General features: G+C 46.2%; 1 protein-coding gene across 7 annotated transcripts in view; it reads right to left on the bottom strand.

The window, feature by feature from the left end:
• LOC140426821 (uncharacterized) overlaps positions 1-20,049 on the bottom strand; it is a 416,125-nt gene that overhangs the window by 220,443 nt on the left and 175,633 nt on the right. For all 7 annotated transcript variants that reach the window (XR_011948298.1, XM_072512042.1, XM_072512041.1 and 4 more), the window contains 2 exons: positions 10,592-10,742; positions 4,625-4,746 (listed from right to left, as the gene is read on the bottom strand). Coding sequence is in view for 6 of the 7 variants with exons in the window: in XM_072512042.1 (XP_072368143.1) it covers positions 4,625-4,746; positions 10,592-10,742 (273 nt within the window). In the remaining variant the exon portion in view is untranslated. The remainder of the gene's footprint in view (positions 1-4,624; positions 4,747-10,591; positions 10,743-20,049) is intronic.

Below are 20,049 nucleotides of genomic sequence, written 5' to 3'. Positions count from 1 at the left end.
AATGGGCATGGATTTAGGAGGCGGAAGCATGTTCAATAACTTTGCAGAAAATATTTAATGAAAAATCTTAACTTAAGTGGGAATGCAAGACGTGAGGAAGAAACAAAGAAGCAACATAGAGATATAGGCATTTTGAGTGAGTAGGCAACAAGGTATTTATGGAATCGTGGAGTCTCCCGGGAGCTTTCAAAATGGCCAGCAGTAACAAGGAACAGAAAGCCCACCCCCATTTTCAACAGATCTCAATTTTGCCTATCGTGGAAAGGGTGTGACTCACACGAGGGGAACCCAAACTCAAGCCAGGACATTTGAACTCCAAACTTTTGATGTAGTGAGGCCTTGCACTGCAGTGTGCGAGTTATGATTATATTAGTTGTAAATGTTCTTGAAGGACAAAAAAGGTCTGTACAACTGTCATGATGTGAAATTATTTAAATGCCCTGCTTTTAAGCTTAAATAAAAACAGTCTGCTTGAGAGGTAAAAACAATTAAGTTGTGAAGCCATGTGAAGCCATTTAAATCTCCAGCCATTCAAAAGTTTTTTAAAATGTTGCCCGTGTCAGTGAGAGTTGAAAAAAGTCTGTTCTGGCAGTTGTAATAGCTGTCTGTTGGCATTACCCCAACAGCTATTGTTATATTATTAATAATGGTTGGCTGCTTTCCAAAGCCTATCATTATCTTAGTAAGAGATCCTAAATTCACAATTTGATTGACAGCTCAAATGTTAACGGATTAGCGGTCTTTGATGTTGGGTTATGAATACAAGTCTGTTTGCTTTTTTTAAATAAGGAATTGCGTGGAGGACATTTAAATACTTTGAATGGATTTTCATGAATGTGAGTTTTGTTTTACTATAGTAAAGGCAAGAGATTTAAATCTTTCTTTTGTTTCATTATAACATGGTTCCTGAGGTCTCCCATGATGGACAGGAGGTCCGTTGGCATGGAGGGTATAAGGGCAAAGGGTGTGGTGACAGGAGTTGACATTAAGTTAGCAGGGGGTTTTAAGGGGCTATAGGGGTGGGTGGGGAAATAGTTTGGCAGAGATAGAACATGCGGAGTGGGCGAGGAGGCAGGTGAGGGTTAGAGGGCCTAATATTTAACAGAACAACTGAGATGAAGCACCAGAGATCCACGGTAGGCCTTGTACGTAGCCCATCTTTGCCTCCGAACTATGTCTGGGAGTGGTGGACCCAACTCCATCTCACACCACCACCACATCACCCCCCCCCCCCCCCCCCCCCCCCCCCCCCCCCACTATAGGGTCTGTGGCTATTAAAAACCTAGAGAGGGGCAAGGCCACAAAGGGATTTGAAAACAAGGATGAAGTACTAATTTACAGGATATTTAAATTTTGAACTGCCACTGTATCAGACTGCAAACTAGATGTGAGCTGATGTTCCTACAATTTAAAGTATCAGACCAGGTGCTCATTATCTATGACCAGCTCAGTGTCCACTCTAAGTAAACTTGACCATGGGAGATTTTTCATTTTAGCGGAGTTCCCAATAAGCATATTTCATACATCAGACATGCATGCGCATGTAAGGAAAATTAGTCTCTGACAATAGTGGGCCCGACACTATCAAAATGGTCAGACTCACTGGCACTTTACAATGATCGATTTGTATTGTGATACCACCAAATAGGATTCTTCTGACAGTCTAGATTCGCTGAGTTTTTTCCAAATGTGACTCTAAAGAAGAAAGACTCCATTGACAGAATATAAATTCCAATAATATTTCAATTTATTCTGCAAATCCCATTTTTTTCCGCATTAGTTTCATATCTTCGGAATTTTTCAATCACAGTGATGGCCTGACTACTTAAAAATTCTTCAACATCAACATAGTTTCGCTTTTCTCAAAACAAGTAGTACACTTACGATAACAGGCTGTTATCAATATGGGATCAATAACAAGATAACAGAACCGTTATCATCTTCCTAATCTGTAACACCAGGTTAATACAATGCGTGCAGATCAGTAGTCTTACATGGAGGAAAGAAGTTACAAAAGAGATTATAAAGAAGAAAAATAGTTCTTGTCCTTAGAATAACCTTCGGTGTGGTTTAATTTAGGTGGCGAGTTGTTCAGGATCTTCAATTATTTGTTATATCGAGTATGTTTGTAATAAGACCGTAAATGTAGCGATGTAATGTAGGATACAAAACGTCTGTTGATAGATTCACCAAATTAGCCCTCAGGGCACAGTGATTTGTGTGGCTACAGGGATTAAATTTCAGAGTAACTCTAGTGGGTGGAAAATCATGCCATGTGCGCTGACTTTTGCAACTAATTCCTGACATGCACTCCTACGTAGTACATAGTATTTACAGCACATAAGCAGGCAACTCTACTTAGCAGCATCAGTGTTTATGCTCCACATGAGAATCCTTGCAAAAATGCAACCATTGGGCGGCACGGTGGCACAGTGGTTAGCACTGCTGCCTCACAGCTCCAGGTACCCGGGTTCAATTCTGGCCTTGCCTGCATGGAGTTTGCAGTTTCTCCTCGCTTTTGGATGGGTTTCCTCTAGGAGCTCCGGTTTCCTCCCACAGTCCAAAGATATGACCATAAGACATAGGAGCAGAATTAGGCCATTCGGCCCATCGAGTCTGCTCCGCCATTCAATCATGGCTGATATTTTTCTCATCCCCATTTTCCTGCCTTCTTCCCATAACCCCTGATCCTCTTATTAATCAAGAACCTATCTATCTCTGTCTTAAAGACACTCAGTGATTTGGCCTCCACAGCCTTCTGCGGCAAAGAGTTCAAAGATTCACCACGCTCTGGCTGAAGAAATTCCTCATCATCTCTATTTTAAAGATGTGCAGGTTAGGTGGCCATGCTAATTTGCCCCTTAGTGTCCAAAAGATTAGGTGGGGTTACGGGGATATGTTGGAGGCGTGGACTTAAGTCTTTCCATGGGCCGGTGCAGACTCGATGGGCTGAATAGCCTCCTTCTGCACTGTAGGGATTCTGCGATTTATTCCTTTCACCGTCGTTTACCCTTCAATGAAGTCGAACGAGTCACCTGAACTACTCTGCAGGAGGAAGGCCTACATTCTAACCACTTTCTGGGGAATGAAGTTTCTCCTGAATTCCTATTGGATTTATTAGCGGCTAACTTCTATTTATCACTCCTGATCTCCCCTGCACGGGGAAACATCATGGAGAATTTTCTCAGGTCATTGGAGGCAGGAACTGGAATGTTGGAAAATCAGAAAAAAAACCATTGGACTGTTACCCCGATACCTTCCCGCCTTCTTTTGTTGATCCCTGGGATGGATTGAGTCTTGGTGGCAACCTATGTGGCAGGGGCAGGAAGGCGATTAAAATAACCAAGGAGGCAATTGAGTGAAACTTTGAACTTGCAATAACTATTTAGCCACAGTGGATGGTTCTTGTAGAGCAACCGAACACGGCAGCTTAGAGGCTATGAGCTCACAGAAGGAAGTCTTTGAAACCTACAACTGACATTTACCGAGTACCATAAAGGAAAAAAGCAGCAAGCCTGAGGGCAGTCATAGGCATAGGTTTTTGACAACACAACCAAGCCATTGAGGTTGATATTCATGATAATGATCTAAGTAAAAGAGATTGCTGGCAGATCCTGCAGTAGACCTTAACAACTCAACGGAGGGAGCGACAGGTCTTCCCAGTCTCCCATCCATTTTCATCAAAAGTAGTGGCATGGTGACACAGTGGTTAGCACTGCTGCCTCACAGCTCCAGTGACCCGGGTTTGATTGTGACTGGTGTTGAGTTTGCACGTTCTCCCTGTGTCTGCGTGGGTTTTCTCTGGGTGCTCTGGTTTCCTCCCACAGTCCAAAGATATGCAGGTTAGGTGGATTGGCCATGCTAAATTCCCCTTAGCGTCCAAAAGGATAAATGGGGTTGCAGGGATAGAACATGGGCCTGGGTAGGGAGCTCTTTCGGAGAGTCGGTGCAGACCTGGTGGGCTGAATGGCCATCTTCTGCACTGCAGAGATTCTAGTTCTGCCAAGTCATCATAGCACAAATCTCTGTTCAGTCACTGTGAATGCTTTTCATTAGTCTTTAAATCTTATGCTCTCAATCGCGATCTATCCTAATTTTACAGAATCCCAGAGACAGTTTCCTAATTGGACATATTCCAGAAAGTTCAACCAGAAGCCCCCCTACTCATGTCCAGGTTTCCAACTTGTAAATCACCCCTTTGTTTTGTACAAAAACTAAGATGGCAAGATTCCACTCTTCATTTTTATGTCTACCCTAGCAAACCCTTCCATAATATTTGAGACCTCATTATCAGGTCATCCGTCAGTCGTCTCCTGTCGATGTTCAATCTTTCCTGATAGCTACATCCACTCGGTCCTGGTATCAATCAAGTAATTCTACTTTGTACCTTTTCCTGTGCCGATTGTGGACGGGATCCAGATCACCATGTCTCACGAGATCTGGTTACATCTTGCGAGGCGTAACAACCTTCAAGAATCCCGGGGGAGGCCTCGCCCGGAACCTACCAGTTGCGTCCCATTCCGATGGGACACAGTCGGTAAATCGGGCTAGTTAACCATTCATGTCTGTATTCTTCTTCTTCAGAGAACCCAACAATTACACATGGATTGGGGTAACGGCATACCTGTTGTAAAGGCTGAAGGCATGTTTTCAGTTTCTTTTTAGAGATGAACAACTGGTCATAATCTTCTGTTGACTCCAGCAATTTTTTACTGGGTTTCCTTTGGCGTTTCCCATCAGTGATAACTGTAATCATATAAATATGATGAAGTAATTTTTATAGAAAAACACATGGACACTTTGTTACCAAATGTTCTCAAATTGGGGTATACTACTACAAGTGTTATTTTTCAAGACAGCATCTTGAAACCATAGTGCACTATTCAATTGTTATTTTATCTTTACCAAAAGATTTTTTATTTTTGTTGTATTTTAAGGCACATGTCCTAAGGCACATTTCCTTGCCAAAGAAAGTGTATGTTCGCAGAGTTATTCCTATAATATTTTTTTTAAAATACATTTAGAGTGCCCAATAAATTTTTTCCCAATTAAGGGGCAATTTATTGTGGCCAATCCACCTAACCTGCACATCTTTGGGTTGTGGGTGTGAAACCCACACAGACAGTGACCCAGGGCCTGGATTGAACCTGGGTCCTCAGTGCCATAGGCAGCAGCGCTAACCACTGCACCACCATGCTGCCCTCCCACAATATTGTTTAATTTTAGGTTGAAATCTACATCTCTACCTCGTTAGTTTTTCCTCTTTTCCACATTTCTTCTACTTTGAGCTTTGATCATTAAATATTGATCTCTGATCTAAAATATATATTTTTTAAATTTAGAGTGCCCAATTCATATTTTCCAATTAAGGGGCAATTTAGTGTGGCCAATCCACCGACCCTGCACATCTATTATTGTGGGGGCGAAACCCACACAGACACGGACGTCACATGGACTGTAACCCAGAACCGGGATCGAATCTGGGACCTCGCGCCATGAGGCAGCAGTGCTAACCACTACACCACCGTTGTGCCTGGATGTAAAATATTAAGACAGGGCAGCTTGCATTTTGCTGTAAATTCTAACTGGTGCTTAAAATGTAGTAACAAATGAGGAAAAAAGGTTTAATTTCCTTTTTTCTAGGTTTGGTTGGGTCTTTTCTAGAGGAAATGCTTATAACAATAATCTTTGTATCCTACTTTGCATGACTTCCTTTTGTGCTCTCTTAGTAGCAAGTTCCATTTCATGGTAGAGGACATTAGACATTACATTAGTGGTTTTCAATTAGAGAACATTTACTTATGCAGTAAAGACCACATTTTTAATTCAAAGTTGTTTAATTTGAAATACCCGCTATTGAAATAACCAGTACTTTGATTTTTCTTTTGCTTTGAAAATATACTATTTTAATAAATTGCTTAATTTGAGTGACTGGATAATTCAATATTCCGTGGAAAAAAAAGGCTTTGAAATAACAGGACTAGAATGTACCCAAAAAGTCCCTTTCTCAATGTCCCTTAACACATGGAAAATATTACGGATTAATGACAAAATTTGTTTCATATAGATATTGCATCAACCACAACCGTGGGAACAGTGAATAACATGATATGGGGCAGATCTTTTCTTCAAGGTCTGGGCAGTAATCAACACTAAATCAAGGTACAAGAGAAGAAAACTGGGCAGAGAGGATCTTAAGCATATTATAGAATCTGCTGGACTAATTTTGGATAGAACTAAAATCAGGCAGGATTGGAGAATTCCATTGACCAGGAATTAAACTGAACTAGCCATGTATACAAGAGCAGGTACGGCTGGGTATTCTTTATCGAGTGACTCATCACCTGTGCACAGACATTCCTTTGTCCTTGTCCAACCACCTCTTGCTCAAAACGTCTCTCTTCTCTAACTTATCCAGTTTTAATGAAAGGTCATTGACCTGTAACGTTAACTCTTAACCTATGTTGGCTGACTGACCATTTCCAGCATTTTCTGTTCTAATTTCTGATTTCCAACATAGAACATAGAACGATACAGCGCAGTACAGGCCCTTCGACCCACAATGTTGCACCGACATGGGAAGTCAAAAAAACAAAAGCCATCTAACCTACACTATGCCATTATCATCCATATGCTTATCCAATAAACTTTTAAATGCCCTCAATGTTGGCGAGTTCACTACTGTTGCAGGTAGGGAATTCCACGGCCTCACCACTCTTTGCGTAAAGAACCTACCTCTGACCTCTGTCCTATATCTATTACCCCTCAGTTTAAGGCTATGTCCCCTCATGCTAGCCATTTCCATCCACGGGGGAAGACTCTCACTGTCCACCCTATCTAACCCCTTGATCATTTTGTATGCCTCTATTAAGTCTCCTCTTAACCTTCTTCTCTCTAACGAAAACAACCTCAAGTCCATCAGCCTTTCCTCATAAGATTTTCCCTCCATACCAGGCAACACCCTGGTAAATCTCCTCTGCACCCGCTCCAAAGCTTCCACGTCCTTCCTATAATGCGGTGACCAGAACTGTACGCAATACTCCAAATGTGGCCGTACCAGAGTTTTGTACAGCTGCAACATGACCTCATGACTCCGGAACTCAATCCCTCTACCAATAAAGTCCATAGACCTTCTTCACAACCCTATCAACCTGGGTGGCAACTTTCAGGGATCTATGTACATGGACACCTAGATCCCTCTGCTCATCCACACTTTCAAGAACTTTTCCATTAGCCAAATATTCCGCATTCCTGTTATTCCTTCCAAAGTGAATCACCTCACACTTCTCTACATTAAACTCCATTTGCCACCTCTCAGCCCAGCTCTGCAGCTTATCTATGTCCCTCTGTAACCTGCTACATCCTTCCGCACTGTCGACAACACCACCGATTTTAGTGTCAAAGAACAAAGAACAAAGAAATGTACAGCACAGGAACAGGCCCTTCGGCCCTCCAAGCCCGTGCCGACCATACTGCCCGACTAAACTACAATCTTCTACACTTTCTGGGTCCGTATCCTTCTATTCCCATCCTATTCATATATTTGTCAAGATGCCCCTTAAATGTCCCTATCGTCCCTGCTTCCACTACCTCCTCCGGTAGCGAGTTCCAGGTACCCACTACCCTCTGCGTAAAAAACTTGCCTCGTACATCTACTCTAAACCTTGCCCCTCTCACCTTAAACCTATGCCCCCTAGTAATTGACCCCTCTACCCTGGGGAAAAGCCTCTGACTATCCACTCTGTCTATGCCCCTCATAATTTTGTATACCTCTATCAGGTCGCCCCTCAACCTCCTTTGTTCCAGTGAGAACAAACCGAGTTTATTCAACCGCTCCTCATAGCTTATGCCCTCCATACCAGGCAACATTCTGGTAAATCTCTTCTGCACCCTCTCTAAAGCCTCCACATCCTTCTGGCAGTGTGGCGACCAGAATTGAACACTATACTCCAAATGTGGCCTAACTAAGGTTCTATACAGCTGCAACATGACTTGCCAATTCTTATACTCAATGCCCCGGCCAATGAAGGCAAGCATGCCGTATGCCTTCTTGACTACCTTCTCCACCTGTGTTGCCCCTTTCAATGACCTGTGGACCTGTACTCCTAGATCTCTTTGACTTTCAATACTCTTGAGGGTTCTACCATTCACTGTATATTCCCTACCTGCATTAGACCTTCCAAAATGCATTACCTCACATTTGTCCGGATTAAACTCCATCTGCCATCTCTCCGCCCAAGTCTCCAGACAATCTAAATCCTGCTGTATCCTCAGACAGTCCTCATCGCTATCCGCAATTCCACCGACCTTTGTGTCGTCTGCAAACTTACTAATCAGACCAGTTACATTTTCCTCCAAATCATTTATATATACTACAAAGAGCAAAGGTCCCAGCACTGATCCCTGTGGAACACCACTGGTCACAGCCCTCCAATTAGAAAAGCATACCTCCATTGCTACCCTCTGCCTTCTATGGCCTAGCCAGTTCTGTATCCACCTTGCCAGTTCACCCCTGATCCCGTGTGACTTCACCTTTTGTACTAGTCTACCATGAGGGACCTTGTCAAAGGCCTTACTGAAGTCCATATAGACAACATCTACTGCCCTACCTGCATCTGCAAATTTACTCACCCACCCTTCTGCGCCATCCTCTAGGTCATTGAGAAAAATGACAAACAGCAACGGCCCCAGAACAGAACATCTGCAGTGTTTTGCATTTTGTTTACCAAATTGGGAGGGACAGCCAACAAAAGACACAATATTAAAAACTTGCAAAATAGCTGTACATGAATGGCACATGAATTTCAACATAGATCTCACATAGTCTTGCTACTCGAATCTTATCAATTCGAGATAAGGCCATTTTCAATTATTTCCTTGTATCGTTTTCCACCCAAATCTCCCTGCCATGTCCCAACTGTACCTCCTTCTATATCGATCCATGGAAAAACTATCCCCATTCATTTACTACTGAAATTCCAAAATCCCAGCTATCTAGCCTTTGGTCCTTTTTGCCATAATATTCTGCAGTTACAGATTTACTCAACCACACCTTCACTTCAACCTTTGGTGTCATAGCCCCCAATAAAACAAATTCCTGTACCCTTTACAATGATCTTCATCTCCAATCTCTCATTCCATGGGGGCAGACTTGGAAAGATAAAATGGAGAGCCGGTTTAGCAATCAGATCTTGGTCCCTATGTTAGTCGATACTATAAACAGTTCTCTCTCATTTATATCACCTCTTTAGAACTTATGTTACAAAGTAGGTTGGAGCCAGCGAGAGTTGAAGGTGGAATGTGAATTTCGAGAGAGGCAGAATGGGAACAGTGAGAGGAGAACAACGTTCCCCCTATGGCATGTGCAACACACGGCAATCTGGAATGTATAATGCATTGAAATAAACATGCCACTCAAAACTTTGTGGAAGTTCAGGGACTTTTAAAATGTAAGCTGCCCATGAACAAGATAGTAGTGCTCAGAAGAGTTTATAGCTTGTCCAGCAGAAAGAAAAATGAGAGGAATACAGTATTTTTTTGCTTAACATTGTAGCTGCATTCCTGAGAGGTGAAGCTTTTTCATAGAATTTACAGTGCAGAAGGAAGCCATTCAGCCCATCGAGTCTGCACCGGCTCTTGGAAAGAGCACCCTACCCAAGATCCACACCTCCACCCTATCCCCATAACCCAGTAGCCCCACCCAACACTCAGGGCAATTTTGGACACTAAGGGCAATTTAGAATGGCTAATCCACCTAACCTGCACATCTTTGGACTGTGGGAGGAAACCGGAGCACCCGGAGGAAACCCACGCACACATGGGGAGGATGTGCAGACTCCGCACAGACAGTGACCCAAGCCGGAATCGAACCTGGGACCTTGGAGCTGTGAAGAAATTGTGCTATCCACAATGCTGCCGTGCTGCCCATTACTATATGTATAAACAAAATAGCTTTTAAAATAAGTGCTAAAATATAAAATAAATATACTAACTATTTCCACTTGCCTCCCGTTTGCTATCTCTCCTACTCATCGCCTCTTCTGCTTACCTCATGCCATCTCTTCCGCTTCCTAACCCTCCGCTGGCTGATCTTCCTGTTGGTAGATCCTCCCAATCTAGGGAGTGGGAACAGCTTAGAGTTGCAAGTTTGCAGAGGTAAGCTGCAAATTGGAGAGGTGGCAAGCAAACGGGTCAGCGAGAAAAGGACTGGCCAGTGGGAGGGTCAGATAGCAGGAATGTTGGCTAGCAGGAGGGTCAGGGGTGGGAGCGCTGGCCAGCAGGAGTGACCAGGAGGGTTGGTCAGTGGGTGGAAGGATCGGACATGAGCATGAGGGTCAGGATTGGAAAGGGCAGGAGCAGGAGAGTTGGTAAGCAGGTGGATTGGTGGCGACTGGGGGGTGTGGAGAATGGGAAAGGCTGATCCAAAATGGTGTCAACAGGTCGCACAACCCTACCTCACCTGGCGCAAAATAACTTAATGCGAATCTTCGACACTAAATGTGAATAACTGCCACATTGAAAACACACCATGAAATTAAAATGGGGCAACTTAAAGCGAGAACCTACTGTATTGACCTTGAATTCTTCTTACCTAATGAAAATGACTGCTGTTTCAATTCTGTGATATTGGGCTGAATTTCTGATCTTTTCCACTCTTTTAGTTTAGAACCATGTTCAATATTTTGCGTGAGGACCAGTTCATCAACCTGCTGGATAGCTTCATCTGCAGCCTGTGACCTTATCTGTGAATGAAGATGTATGTCAATGTTTTTCAAAAAAAACATTAATATCACAAAAATTCTTGAGTGCTTAACACCAAATGTAAACAGTTAAGTGCAAACAGTGTAAAAGTTGGGAATTCTGTTCAACTGGGATTCTCTGGTTAAACAGTACTATATGGGTAGTGTCTAACTGAAATTTAGTTTGTCTTTCCAAACGTAACTTGGAACTTTAGAAACTGTGAAAGAAACTGCAAGTTGGCTAACACTTTAGCAGTTAACTGTCGAGTCATTCCCTGAATAGATGCCAATTACAGTGAGGAGGAGGTTTGGTCAACAGCTATAACTTCAGCCTATGACTTCAGATAAAAATGTACAGTAGCCGCTCATGTGAAGAGTAGTTGACCTAGAGTGCATCGCAAACCGAGTGTAAATATATGAAATTTGGTGTGCAGGGGGGGGGGTGTTTGCTGCTGTTTTTTGCTTTCATTAATTGTAGTGGTTAGTTTAAGCTTGAGGCGATAAGAATTTAAAACTTTGTCTGTTTTTTTTTACAAGAACAGTGCTTGAACAGTCAGTATAAATTAAGGTCAAATTTTTACAAGTGGGGAGCACATAGAGACGTAGCCTCGTCAAGCATCCAGACACAGCGGGGCACCCATTGTGAGGTTCTCCACGTGGCGGTCATCTTTTCCATTGGAGATTTAGCATGGAGGGTGCTGAACGCAGCAGTCCTATGCAATAGAAGATTAAGATTGTTCACAGACTCCCAGGTTGCCTGTATTTTTTGTGGCCTTAAGAGTCTGAGATCTATGTGTAATAATCTGTATGGGACACACAGGCAAGATCGATTTTTTTCCCCCTATGTGGCTCAAGGAGTACACGCTCCCCCGCTAACTACGGGGCTGACAACCATGTTGTATAAAAGATCAACCAGATAGGAACAGACCGACAGAGAGAGAGGGCCCGGTGAGAGCCCCCATGTTGTTCTTGTAAATAAATGCCTACTTTTGTTTACTCGTCTGATTCCCCTCGCCTTTAATAAACTATCTATATGTAGGTTGTCCGAGGTTGCATTCCTTTTTCTACTACCCGAGGGACTGTTTCTCAGATGCTTTCACTTCAGCTCAAGGGGGCCTCCTCATTAGCCTGGCCAAGGTGGCCATTAACAGATCCAGGCAGCAGGCAAATGAGGGGTTGTTCAACCTCACTGTCTGCCTCTCTTCCACGGCTACGTTCACATCCAGGTGTCCCTGGAGAGGAAGCATGTTGCGTCTGTCGGTATGCTCAAGACCTTCTGTGACTGAGGCCTTGGGCCTTGCCGCAGAGGCTGGAGAGCATCATCAGCTCCAAAAATAACATTTTAATTTAGTTTTCCTGATTTTTGTTACAGTGCTCTTTACGGGATTTGGTGTGGAAGATGCTGCACACAGCAATAGAAGATTAATGTAGTTCATGGACTCCCAGACTGCCTGCACTTTCTGTGGTCTTGAGAAGTCCATGTTTATGCTGGTTGTCTAAGCTTGCAGCCCAGTTCCACTATATGAGGGGGCTGCCCCTCAAGTTTTGTTTACAAAGAGTGGAGGACCTCCTCGTTCGCGTGCTCCTGGGCCTGGCAATCAACAGGTCCAGGCAGCAGGATTTTGAGGTAGTCATCTGACCTGACCATTTTCCACACTTCCATCGCTAAGTAGGCAGTAGCATAGTGGCATTGTCACTGGACTAGTATTCTAAAGACCCAAGGTAATGCACTGGGGACTCAGGTTCAAACCCCACCACTGTAGATGGTGAAATGTGAATTCACTAAAAATCTGGAAATAAAATTCTAAGATGGGTCGTATGGGCTCTATCTGTATTGTAGGGATTCTATGGTTCTATGACCACAAAGCCATTGTCAGATTGTTGTAAAAAACCCTCTGGTTTACAAATCTTCTTTAAGGAAGGAGATCAACCATCATTACCTGGTCTGGCCTACATGTAACTCCACATCCACAGCAATAGGATCAACTCTTAAATGCAATACAATGCAACCCCACCCTCTCTCCAACGCCCCCAGGCAATTACAGATGGGCAATAAATGCAGAGTGATGCCCACATTCCATGAAATAATTTTTAAAAAACATTTGCAGGTTCTGCTCCTCAACCGCTGGTTGCATTTCAGTCCTATGTTCCAGGCCTTTGGCCACCTAGTGTGAAGTGGCGCAGGCAGATTGGAAGAACACCTCGTTAACGCGCTCCTAAGCCTGACCACTGTAACCATACGCAGGTCTGGGCAGTGGGTGGTTGAGGAATTGAGATGTCTGCTTCTCTTCCGTGATTATGTCTGCACCCTGGCATCCTTGGAGAGAAAGAACGTGGTACGCACCAGTACATTTTACGCTTTCCCCGACTGGTAGGCATTGCAGGGGCTAGAGCACACCTTCATCCTCACCCCTAAAATATTTAAACTTACATTTTATAAATTTCCTTTAGAAATTTGATTTTTTGTTACTGCTCTTTTAAGGGGTTGTCGATTAGTTACAGTAATTAGTTAATTGTTTATTAGATTATTTGATTTTACTCAAGAGTACAGAGACTCTTTTGGTGGGTTGTAGAGTTAGAAGCCATGCATTTGGATGTTGCACTTTGTGAACAAACCCAAAACTTAGAAGTCAGACATCTGGGGATTTTAAATATACTGGTTTAGGTATTAAGCAGAATAGGTCAGGGGTGACTTCTGGTGACGGCCATGGAGTGAGTGATCGCACACAGGCCAGGTCTGGCTCGAAAGCATCGGTTTGGGCACTTCATACCCGCTAGCAGGATAACTCCGGCAGGAAAGCGGCGCAGAAGGAGAGGTTCTCCCCAAGGTTGGCATGTCTACTGGCTCCCAGACTCGGCAAAAGTTAAAGATCTGGCGAAGGAATTGAAGAGGATCTGTGGCACAGCAACAATTGCGAGAATGGCGGAGGGTCGTCACCAGTGGCCAGCTGGATCAGTTGATGGCTTTAATCAACGACTAATTTTGCCAGCAAAGGAAGGAGATGCATGTGGAAGGCTATTAGGGGAGCAGTAGTACCTCTACGAGGATCGATGGACCATGTATAGAAGTGCCTTGACGCACATGGGGCGACGATACGAGAGGTGGAGAAGGTGGTGTCCTTGGAGAAGCTATGCAAGTCATTGAGGGTGAAGGTGCAGGAGCACGAAAACAGGTCCAGGCAGCAGAATCTGCAGATTGTGGGGCTGCCAGAGGGTGTGGAAGGAACGAGCGCCACAAAATGTGTGTCAAGGATGCTGGCCAGGTAGGTGGAGGTGGGGGTGCTGGATAAGGCCTCAGAGGTGGACAAGGCCCACAGGTCTTTAAGGCAGTGGCCGAGTGCAGAGGGCCACCACGGGCGGCGATTGTGCGGTTGCAGAAATTTGTTGAGAAGGAGAAGATTCCACGATGAGCCAGGGAGAAGTGAGACTGTGAAAGGGAGGGGAATCGTGTTCGAATATATCAAGATATTGGTGCGGAACTGGCAAAGAGGTGTGCAGGATTCAACAGGGCCAAGGGGGTGCTGTACCGAAGGAAGATCCGGTTTGGGTTGCTGTACCTGGCGAAACTGTGGCTCACTTTCGAAAGCCGGGAGTACTATTTTGAAATGCCAGGAAAGGCCAATGATTTTATAAGGGACCATGAACTGGGGGAGAACTGAGGGTTGGTGTGAGATGGAGGAGCTGTATCTGTAATGGTTGGAGGTTACGGCTATTGTGTGTTGCCAGACGTTTTTTTTCCTTTGGGGAGTTATAAGTTTGTAAGGGGGTAACGACGTTTGTGGCATGGGTCCGTCTGTCAAATGTAGCCCTGCTGGCAAACATATGTACAAATGGGTTGAGTTCACGGCGTTTGGGGAACAAGGCAAGGGTGTCCGCTGTCGTCATTGTTGTTCACGCTGGCGATTCAGTTCTTGCCGATGGCCCTTAGGAGGTCTGTGGAGTGGCAGGGGATTGTGAGGGAGAGCAGGAAGCACCCAGTGTCATTGTACGTGGATGACCTGTTGTTGTTCGTGCCAGACCCGTATGGGTAGGATCATGGGACTATTGGAGGGGTTCGGGGCCTTCTCTGGGTAGAAGTTAAATGTCGGGAAGAGAGAGGTATTTCCAGTGAATGTGGCAGGGCGGGGGGGAGGGGGGGGCAACTTGGGGATGTTGCCATTTAAGGGAGCATGGGAAAGGTTCAGGTACTTGGGGATTTAGGTGACGACGGAATGGGCTACGATGCACAGGTGGAATTTGACAATGTTGGTGGAGGAGATTAGGTGAGTTAAGAGATGGGATATATCCGAGAGTGCAGGCCGTAAAAATGAATGTGCTGCCACGGTTCCTGTTCGTTTTGCAGACCCTATCGATCTTTCCCCAAGGCCTTCTTCCAGAAATTGGAGACATTGATTTCGGAATATTTTTTTTAAAAATATTTTATTAAGGTATTCGAAAAAATTTATGACAGTAACAAAAACAATAACATCAACATGGTAAAATAAACATTTCCCCCCCCCAGCCCAATCTTCACACACCTCAGCCATACAACAACAATCCCCCCACCCCCGGAATACTGCATCTACTGACATTTTTAATTTTCCCCGAGAAAGTCGACGAACGGCTGCCACCTCCAGGAAACCCTAACATTGACCCTCTTAAGGCAAACTTTATTTTCTCAAGATTGTCAAACCCAGCAACGTCATTAACCCAGGTCTCTACACTCGGGGGCTTAGAGTCCCTCCACATTAATAAGATCCGTCTCCGGGCTATCAGGGAGGCAAAGGCCAGGACATCGGCCTCTTTCGCCCCCAGATCTTCCGACATTCCAAAGATCGCCATCTCCGGACTTGGCACCACCCGTGTTTTCAGCACCATGGACATTTCCTTAGCAAAACCCTGTCAAAACCCTCTTAAGCTTCAGGCATGGCCAAAACATGTGGACATGATTTTCTGGGCTTCCTGCGCACCTCGCACACCTATCCTCTACCCCGAAAAACTTGCTCATCCCAGCCATTGTCATGTGTGCCTGGTGGACTACCTTAAATTGTATCAGGCTAAGCCTGGCGCACGATGAGGTGGTATTAACCCTGCTTAGGGCATCCGCCCATAAGACTCGCCTCTATCTTTCCTCCCAGCTCGTCCTCCCACTTGCCCTTAAGCGCCTCCACCGGAGTTTCCTCCGCTTCCGAAAGCTCCTGACAAATATCCGATACCTTCCCCTCTCCCACCCAGGTACTGGAAACTACTCTATCCTGTATCCCCCGCGGTGGCAGCAGCGGAAAGACCGGCACCTGTTTTCACAGGAAGTCGTGCACCTGCAAATACCCAAAACCATTCCCTGCTGGCAATTTAAATTTATCCTTCAAAGCTTTCAAGCTGGGAAAGCTCCCATCTATAAATAGATCCTCCATCCTTCTAATTCCTGCCCTCTGCCAACTCCGGAACCCGCCATCTAGCCTAGCCGGTACAAACCTGTGGTTGTTATAAATCAGGGTGCAAATCGATGCTCCCTCCACTCTCTTATATCTCCTTCACTGCCCCCAGATCCTCAGAGCCGCCACTACCACCGGACTTGTGGAGTATCAGCCCGGCGAGAACGGCAGAGGTGCCGTTACCAATGTTCCCAGACTGGTGTCTTTACATGACGCTGCCTCCATCTGCTCCCATTCCGACCCCTCCCCCACTACCCACTTCCTAATCATGGCTATATTAGCCACCCAGTAGTAATTGCAGAAGTTCGGCAGCGCCAACCCACCATCCCCCTGACTGAACTCCAGCAACACTTTCTTCACTCGCAGGGTTTTACTCGCCCACACAAAGCCCGAAATAATCTCATTCACCCGTTTGAAAAAGGCCTAAGGGACGAAGATGGGGAGGCACTGAAAGACAAACAGAAATCTGGGGAGGACCGTCAGTTTCACGGTCTGTACCTTCCCGCCAGTGATAGCGGGAGCATGTCCCATCTCTTAAAGTCCCCTTCCATTTGTTCTACCAACCGGAGAAGTTTAACTTGTGTAGTACCTCCCATTTCCGGGCCACCTGGATTCCCAGATATCGAAAGCTCTTCCCTACCATTCTAAGCGGCGCTCTCCCAGTCTCTTCTCCTGCCCTCTTGCCTGGATCGCAAACATCTCGCTTTTCCCCCATTTTCAATTCATACCCTGAAAAATTGCAAAATTCCCCCAAGATTCACATTACTTCCCCCATCCCCTCCAACGGGTCCAAAATGTACAAGAGCAGGTCATCTGCATAGAGCGAGACCGGGTGCTCCACCCCCAACCCCGCCCTTTCCTGTTCCTAGAGGCTCTTAACGCCATGGCCAATGGCTCTATGGCCAGAGCAAACAGTAACGGGGAGAGGGGGCACCCTTGCCTCGACCCTCCGTGTAGTTCAAATTACCCCGACCTCAGCCGGTTCGTACGCACACTCGCTACTGGTGCCTGAGAGCAACTGCACCCAGTCGATAAAGCCCTCACCACACCCAAACCTTCCCAGCGCCTCCCACAGGTAATTCCACGCCACCCGATCAAACGCCTTCTCCGCATCCATCGCTACCACCACCACTGCCTCCTCTCCTTCGGAGGGCATCATAATAACATTTAGAAGCCTTTGAACATTGGCCTTGAGTTGTCTGTCCTTAACAAATCCCATCTGGTCTTCCCCTATCGCCCCCGGGACACAGTCCTCTATCCTTGTGGCCAGTATCTTAGCCAGCAGTTTGGCATCAACATTCATTAGAGAAATCGGCCTGTATGACCCGTATTGCTCCAGATCCTTCTCCCGTTTCAAGTTCAATGAAATCGAGGCCTGCGACATTGTTGGGGGGAGGACTCCCTTCTCTCTTGCTTGGTTAATGTCCTCACCAGCAGTGGGCTCAATATCTCTGAAAACTTCTTATAGAATTCCACCGGGTAGCCGTCAGGCCCCAGGGCCTTGCCCGACTGCATGCCCTCCAGCCCCTTGATTATTTCCTCAATCTCAATTGGGCTCCCAGCCCCTCCACCATGTCATCCTCCACCCTCAGGAACCTCAACCGATCCAGAAATTGCCTCATCCCCCTCCATCCCTGCCGGGGGTTCCCACTCATATAATTTACTATAAAAGTCCTTAAACAGCTCATTCACCCCCGCTGGGTCCAGGACACGATTACCGTCTCTACTCTTTACTTTACCTATCTCCCTGGCCGCCTCTTTTCCTGAGGTGGTGCGCCAACATTCTGCTTGCCTTTTCCCCAGACTCATAGATCGCCCCCCTTGCCTTCCTCAACTATTCCACTGCTTTCCCGGTGGTCAATAGCCCAAACTCCACCTGTAACCTCCGCCGCTCCCTCAGTAGTCCCGCATCTGGGGCCTCCGAGGATCTCCTGTCCACCTGGAGTATCTCCTCCACTAATCTGTCCCTCTCAGCCCGTTCCACCTTTTCTCTGTCTATTGTCTTCAAAGCTTCCCACGCTGTCGCTGCAGAGACCTCCCCCTTATCATTTGTTTCCAGGTAGTTCTGGATGGACATGTTAACCCGTCCACAGGCCGCCTCGTCCGCTAGCAACCCCACATCCAGTCTCCACAACGGGTGTTGCCCTCTCTCCACACTAGAATCATAGAATTTACAGTGCAGAAGGCGGCCATTCGGCCCATCGAGTCTGCACCAGCTCTTGGAAAGAGCACCCTACCCAAGGTTAACACCTCCACTCTATCCCCATAACCCAGTAACCCCACCCAACACTAAGGGCAATTTTGGACACTAAGGGCAATTTAGCATGGCCAATCCACCTAACCTGCACATCTTTGGACTGTGGGAGGAAACCGGAGCACCCGGAGGAAACCCACGCACACACGGGGAGGATGTGCAGACTCCGCACAGACAGTGACCCAAGCCGGAATCGAACCTGGGACCCTGGAGCTGTGAAGCAATTGTGCTATCCACAATGCTACCGTGCTGTACTAACCCGTAGATCCACCCAGTACGGGGCATGATCCGACACTGCAATTGCAGAGTACTCAGTGTCCACCACCTTCGGTATTAGCGCCCTGCTCAGAACAAAAAAGTCAATGCGAGAGTATACCTTGTGGACATGTGAAAAAAAGGAAAACTCCTTCGTCCTTGGCCGTGCAAACCTCCATGGGTCTAGTCCCCCCATTTGTTCCAAAAACCCTTAAATTCCTTTGCCGCAGCTGGCCTCCTCCCTGTCCTGGATTTTGACCGGTCCAATTCCGGATCAATGACTGTGTTGAAGTCCCCTCCCATGATCAGGTTATGTGACTCTTCCTAGCCATCACCCTTTTTAGGCGAGCCTCGAGCTCGCGCCCTCCGCTTCCTTGAGTCCCTGCTCGGGCTGTCGCCGTTCCCGACCACCCATTTGTCCCCTAGTAACAGTTCCTCCCCTGTCAGCAAAGCAGCTCCACCCCCTCCCTCCCCCCCTAGCAACAACACTAAAAACCCAATACCCCAAGTCAAGCTCCAGCTTAACACCCGTCCACCCCCCACTGCGCTTCAGAGAGTCAGCTGACCCATGCTGACTAGATAACTCCCGCCCTGGCACAAAGCAGTCTGTCTCCCTATGTACTATCCTCTCTCCCCCATCCCCCCCCCCCCCCCCCACATGAATAAGCATTTTAATAGCATCACAGTCCCCAGTAAACAGACAGAAAAAAAACAAAGAAACAATTCCTTTAGAAAAAGTCACCCAACAAGCAGAATTAAATTCAAAGGCCCCCCCCTAACAAAGTCCCTACAAGTCAGATTAACGTTTAACCATCCACACAGCCCATTATTTAACATCAAAATACTTAAATTTTTACAATCGCTGCCACAGTACTTCTCCAAGGCTTAAGTGTCTTTTAATTCGCCTCCAGCTTAATTTCTTTAATAAAGGTCCATACTTCATCTGGCGTTTCAAAGTAAGTCCCTTCCTCATGTGTGACCCACAGGCAGGCTGGGTACAGCATCCCGAACTTCACCCCCTTCTTAAAGAAGGTTGTTTTTGCCAGATTTAACCCAGCTCGCCTCTTGGCCAAATCCGTTCCCAGGTCCTGATAAATGCGCATCTCAGTTCTCCCACTTGCTGCTCCGTTCTTTCTTGGCCCACCGCAAAACGTGTTCCTTGTCCATGAAACGGTGAAAACGTACCACCATGGCCCTCGGCGGTTTGTTCGCTCTGGGCTTCCTCGCGAGGGCTCTGTGCCCTCTGTCCAATTCCAGAGGCCGAGGGAACGCCCCAGTCCCCATCAGCTTCTCCAACATGTCCGTCACACAGGCCCTCGCATCTGATCCCTCACTGCCTTCAGGGAGGCCAACAATTCTGAGATTCTACCTCCTGGACCTATTCTCC

This window comes from Scyliorhinus torazame, chromosome 7 (assembly GCF_047496885.1).
Source record: "Scyliorhinus torazame isolate Kashiwa2021f chromosome 7, sScyTor2.1, whole genome shotgun sequence".
Taxonomy (NCBI): Eukaryota; Metazoa; Chordata; class Chondrichthyes; order Carcharhiniformes; family Scyliorhinidae; genus Scyliorhinus; species Scyliorhinus torazame.
Note: the sequence above shows the minus strand (reverse complement) of the source record. Positions and strands in the feature narration are given on the sequence as shown.